The sequence below is a fragment of the Orycteropus afer genome, unplaced genomic scaffold (assembly GCF_000298275.1).
Source record: "Orycteropus afer afer isolate SDZICR_OR568_19922 unplaced genomic scaffold, OryAfe1.0 scaffold00188, whole genome shotgun sequence".
Taxonomy (NCBI): Eukaryota; Metazoa; Chordata; class Mammalia; order Tubulidentata; family Orycteropodidae; genus Orycteropus; species Orycteropus afer.
In genome coordinates this window covers 2,339,351-2,345,604 of record NW_006921775.1, presented here as the reverse complement: position 1 = coordinate 2,345,604, position 6,254 = coordinate 2,339,351, and the positions used below count along the sequence as shown (strand labels likewise).

Genomic DNA, 6,254 nt, shown 5'->3' with positions numbered 1-6,254 from the left:
GCTAAAAGAACTAACAGATCTGTCCTGGAGGAAGTGCAGCCAGAATGCTCCTTGGAAGCAAGAATGGCCAGACTTCATCTCACCTATTTTGGTCATGTAAGAAGGAACCATTCCCTGGAGAAGGATGTCATGCTTGGTAGGGTGGAGGGTCGACGAAAGAGGGGGAGGCCTTCAACGCGATGGATTGACACAGTGGCTGCAATGATGGGCTCAAGTATAGTAGGGATTGTGGGGCTGGCACGGGATCGGGCAGTGTTTTATTCTGCTGTGCATGGGGTCGCTATGAGTTGGAAACGACTCGTCGGCACTTAACAACAACAACAACAACACTCTGGGATTGCAAATTACATGACAAACTCTGTATTGTCTAGCTCTAGCCTTGCTCTGCCCATCACGCCTGTGATTTGCAGTCCTCCTTGGACTCACCTGGACCTCTGGTGGCATAGTGGGTAAGTGACTTGACTGTTAACCAGAAGGTCAGAGTTCAAACCCACCAGCTGCTCCATGGTGGGAAGACCGAGTGATCTATTTCTGTAAAGAGTTACAACCTTGGAAACCCAATGGGGGTCACTATGAGTAGGAAACGACTCGATGGCAGTGAGTTTGGTTTGTTTGGACTCACGCAGAGAGTCGGGCAGATTGCTGAGTTCTGGGCAGCTTGTGTAGGACTCTCTGGGACAGATGACACCTCAAGCTCCTTGACAGCCCCACTCTGCTGTCTGTCTTCTGGGAAGGTGCTCCGTACCCCCTTGGCTGATGAGCTTCACACAGCGCAGTAACCTTCACAGGATTCCCTTTCCACCTACCCAGAGCAGCACTTCATCTGCTTCCATTTTACACTGAATATTTCAAGGTGCCAGATGCCAGTCCCTGGGTGCTGCAAATGGTTTTTACACTTGTCTGCTAACTGAAAGGTTGGTAGTTCAAACCTACCCAGTGGCACTACGGAGAGTACTCTGATGATCTGCTTCTGTAAAGATTACAGCCAAGAAAATCCTGTGGAGTAGTTCTGCTCTGCACATGGGGTCACCATAAATCAAAAACCACTTGACGGCAACAGGCTTTGTTTTCGTCAGATCCCAATACCTGGCTTTCTTTCTCATGTTTTCTGTTTAGACCCAGAGGTCCCTCCCATCTGAATGTTTGTGGAGTGACATGATAGTCATCATCCTACGTGACCGTGTTCATATGCTGCACCAGGCAGGCACTTCACATTGCATTCTCCCCTCATGCAATTGCCATGACTTCCAAAGTAGGTTGTTTTATCCCCGCTTTACAGCCGAGGAAACAGAGACTTATAGGTTGAGTCATTCCCACAGTCCCATCAGACCTAAAACGCAAACTCCATCCTGACTGGCCTCAAAGTTGATACTCTTTGATGTCCTAGACTGAGCACAGCCAAACATGCAAATAAAAAGGTCCTGATGCCACTCACCCCACATTCTATATACATTTCTGCTTTATCTGCTTCTCAAAGTCAGTGGCTACTCAGAGGCACAGCATGCTAACCCCGAAAAGCACATGAACATTTTACTTAATCGCTGTTAGGACAAATCCTATTGGCAGCCACTATGCTCTCAAGAGCCCTGATGGTGCAATGGTTAAGTCCTCAACTGCTAGCCAAAAGATTGGCAGAGCAGCAGATTGCTTCTGTAAACATTCAAAAAAAAAAAAAAAACCCACTACCATTGAGTCAATTCCAACTCATAGCAACACTCATTGTGTATCCAAGGCTGTAAATCTTTTTGGAAGCAAGCTGCCTCATCTTCCGCCCACAGAGCAGCTGATGGCTTTGAACCACCAACCTTCATGGTTAGCAGCCAAATGCCTTTACCCACTATGCCACAAGGGCACCTTCTGTAAAGATTATAGCTTTGAAAATCCTAAGGGGTGGTTCTACCCCATCCTGTAGGGTCACTATGAGTTGGAATCTACTCAACCGCAATGGGTGAAAAAATACACCACCTTAAACTTAGTATTTTGGATTTGAACAGACATTTAGTCTAAAACATCTGTAGTGATGATTTGAATGAATTTGAAAGGAATATGTGATTGCCTTTGTGAGCCTGGATGACAGGCTTGTCCAGAGTTAGGGTCTGGGGCACGTGTTGCCGGAAGTGTCGTTGTTGCTATGTGCTGTCGAGTTGGACCTGACTCATAGCGACCCCTCCTTGGGTTTCCGAGGCAGTGTCATTACGGAAGTAGATTGCCTAACCTTCCTTCCGAGGAGTGGCTGGTGGGTTTGAACCACCAGCCTTTTGGTTAGCAGTCAAGTGTCTTAGGCACTATGCTCTATCTGTATTATCAGTGAAAAGCAGGAGTCAACAGCCTCACAGGCATGTCTTTGATGACTTGATGGGATGAGGGAGTGCTCACGCAGACACTTGTCCCCTCCAAGCAAGTGCTCAGGGTAAATAGTATTTACTCTGACTCATAGCCATTCATGGCAACCCCATAGGACAGAATAGAACTGCCCATAGAGTTTCCAAGGCTATAATCTTTACAAAAGTAGACTGCCACATCTTTCTTTCCACAGAGCTACTGGTGAGTTCAACTCACTGACCCTTCAGTTAGTAGCCAAGTGCTTAACCACTGTACCAGGCCTCCTGTAGTATTCCTTACTAGCGTTATAATGAATCAAATAGTACCTGATATTGGTGCTGTTACATGGAAAATCCCCACAAAAATCCACTAGGAATAGAAGAGGATGTCTTTCTCTGTTCTCTAACGTGAAGGAACAGAGGGACTGTGCCCATGGCTACAGGAGACCCCGTACGTCATTTAACCTCCCAGATAGGTTGTTATTATGTGCCGTGGAGTCAGCCTCGACTCATACGACCCCTCCTTGGGTTTCCAAGGCAGTATCACTACAGAAGTAAATTACCCAACCTTCCTTCCGAGGAGTGGCTGGTGGGTTTGAACCTCCAGCCTTCTGGTAAAACCACCTAATTGTTTGAAAGGCCAAATGCTGATCTCTTGATACATTACAGGAAAAAAAAAAAAAAAAACCTCGGCTATCCAGTTGATTCTGACTCATAGCGACACTAATTGGGTTTCCAAGGCGGTAAATCTTTATGAAAGTCGATTGTCCAGTCTTCCTTCCGTAGAGTGGCTGGTGAGTTTGAACTGCCAACCTTCTGGTTAACAGTCAAGCGCCTTAGGCATTGCACCACCATCCCTTGATGCACCGTGGTGGTTGGATAAATAAGGAATTAGAGTAAAACCTCAAAGATGCAGGACCATTCAAATCAATATGTATGGTCTGAGCATTAGTACCAGCCCATACTAGTAAAAATATGAGTTATTACATTTTTAAATGCAGTTTTATTGGTTTTAAAAGCCCAGGCACTTAGGAGACACTCCATAAATATTGAATGGATGTTTAGATAAATGGATGATGGAAAAATGGGTAGATGGGTGAATGAATGAATGTTAACACATATCACACTTGCTCTGTGCCAGGCACTACTCTAAGTACTTTGTATTTATGAACTTACTTAATCCTAAGATGTCCCTATGAGGTAAGTACTATTAATATGCTCTCTTTAAAGCTGATGCACAGAGCAATAATTTGCCCAAGGTCATACAAGCTATTGAATGACAGAGCTGGAATTTGAACCTGAGAGTCTGTTCTAGAGTCCTAGTTCTTCACCACTCAGAATGCGTGCAAACATGAATATACAAATGTTTGAGTAGAATTTTCATTAAGCTTCTTTGTTGTATCTATATTATGCTGCCAGAGTGCTTGAAATGTGTGTTCCCATAATTACATCTGCCATTTAAAAATGAGTAAACAAATCTAATGCCTCTCACTTCCTGGCTGGGAACATTAAGGCTCAGAGAAGGAATGGGCTTGGCCCCAGGCTCCCGCAGCAGCATGTGGCCCAACTGAGGCAGAACAGAGACTTCTCCATGATGCCTCCAGTTTCTCATTTTCCATTCATTGTCAGTCCGGGGTTCGTGTACTGAGCTGTTTCTTTTGCCCATCTCCAGATTCTTTCCAGGGTTCCACATACAGGAGCCTGAACTGACATTCGCATTAGGTTTTCTCCAGCAAATAGTAGCCTAGAAGCCCCTCTTCACTATTGTTTCCTGCTGACTGAGAGATGCCAGTGCTCTAGACACCCCCAGCCTTTCTCCTCTTCTGAAGCTGGAATTGGTTTCCCGAAAGACCAGAGAATCTGCCCTTTGCTTCTAGCGTGGACTTGGTTTTTCTTTTTCAGATTGGACCATTCAAAAGAGATGGCCAGCTGGGTCAGGAAATCTGTGCTGGCCCTGTGTGTTCCAGGAAGGGCTTGTTGGTTATGACGCAGATACAGATGCCCACCAGCAGGAGGCAGCAGAGCCTCATAGTTATGAGTGCCCAGTCTGAAGACAGGCTGCCTGGGTTTGAATCCAAATTCCTCTGCATAGCTGTGTGACCTCAAGCAAATTATTTGCCTCTCTGTGCGTCAGTTTCCTCCTCTACAAAATGGTACAACAATAATGCCTTCCTCATAAGGTTGCTGTATCTAATGAGATTATACACATAAAGCGCTTAACAATATTAACCATACTAAGCACCCAATGAATGTTAGCTATTTTTTTATCATCACAATCATCTTCCTGTTAGAACAAATTCCAAAGGATTCTCCACATTGATCAGTTGCTCTAGAGCTTTGTTTTATTGAAAAATGAAATGACAGTGTTATAAGCTATGGTCTTTGGGATCTTTATCCAAAGGTACTTTATAAATAATCTTATGGTGTGATTTACTTATAAAAGTATTAGACCTTAGAGCATTAGGAAATGGGTTTCTGACATGGATTTTAAGTAAGGCAGTAACTTGCCTGAGGTGAGGCCCATGGCTTGTTCGCCTAAGGGTTTAATGAACCTAACCTTCTGTTGGAAGATGGGGTTCCCAGTACAGCCTCGACACTTTGATCCACTCTGCTATGGGATCTGGCAACCACAGACAGACTTCAGTTATAACAGTTACAACACTGAAAATGATCTTTTGTATTACTTGATTTTACAAATACTTTTTTTAAAAAAATGATTGATTAAATCATTACTTACACTGGGTGGTGCAAATCGTTAACAAGCTTGGCTGCTAACCAAAATTTGGAGGTTCGAGTCCACTGAGAAGTGGCTCAGAAGAAATGTCTTCTGTACTATCAGCCACTTAACACATTACGGAGCACAGTTCTACTCTGACACACGTGGAGTCTCCATAAATTGCAATTATCTCCTGGGCAACTTATTGCTTATATATCCTAAAGTAGCTTCAGGTTCATTTAGATGCTTTGCTTTTCTTTTTCTGAGTCATGAACACCAAGATATTTGAGTTCTGAAACATTCCAAGAAAAGCATTTTGTGAAATTTTCAGACAGACTGTGTTGTCACCTTTGCTGGCAGTGACCCTTGTATAACTTTGCTGGGATCCACCCTTGTTTTTCCAGCTGTACCGAAGCTGAAGCTGCTCTGTGGAGCAGATGTCCTGAAAACCTTCCAGACCCCCAACCTCTGGAAAGATGCACACATCCAGGAAATAGTGGAGAAGTTCGGCTTGGTGTGTGCAGACCGGGCAGGCCACAACCCTGAGCAGTACATCTTGGAATCACCCATCCTTCAGAGATACCAGCACAACATTCACCTGGCCAGGGATCCTATGAAGAACAACATCAGTGCCACGTATGTCAGGTACGCTCTGGGCCAAGGGCAGAGTGTGAAGTACCTGCTCCCCGACGCCGTCATCGCCTACATCAAGGACCACAAACTCTACACCAAGAACAGTTCCTGGGCAGGCAAAAGCACCCAGAGGAATGAAGAAAAGACAAGCTAAGTGGGGCTCTGCAAGCTAGCTGCTACTCCTCCACTGACTTCCTCCTGAGGAGAGGGCTGTTAACAGTTTTTGTTTTGCCTTTTATCATTTGTTTTATTTCTACAGTGATTTTGTTTTTCAGTTCTCTGCTCCAGAAATGATTCCTTCTTTTGGAATCTGTCTGTCTACATCTCAGGGATGTACATTTATCAAAGAAGATGGTGGCAGGTCAGTAGGATTAGGCAGCCTCTCAGAACCCCCGGATGGAGACTCCTTTTTGTTTCTTGTGGATGGTTCATTGTGCAGAGCCACAGGGAGCGTGCGCACTGAATGCAGCTGTGGGCATGGCAGGGTCCTAAGGGTCATATCAAAACTGCCCACAATGTGTTCTTCAGTGTGCAGCGTGCTGGTCTTCACTGGAGAGATTTGATAGGATGCTAATTTTACCCAG

General features: G+C 44.8%; 1 protein-coding gene across 1 annotated transcript in view; it reads left to right on the top strand.

Annotated features, from left to right (window-relative positions):
- The window catches only part of NMNAT3 (nicotinamide nucleotide adenylyltransferase 3), a 123,525-nt gene extending 117,701 nt beyond the window's left edge, over positions 1–5,824 (top strand). The window contains exon 4 of the mRNA XM_007947514.1: positions 5,442–5,824. Coding sequence (XP_007945705.1) covers positions 5,442–5,824 — 383 coding nt within the window. The remainder of the gene's footprint in view (positions 1–5,441) is intronic.
- The last annotated feature ends 430 nt before the right edge of the window (positions 5,825–6,254 follow it).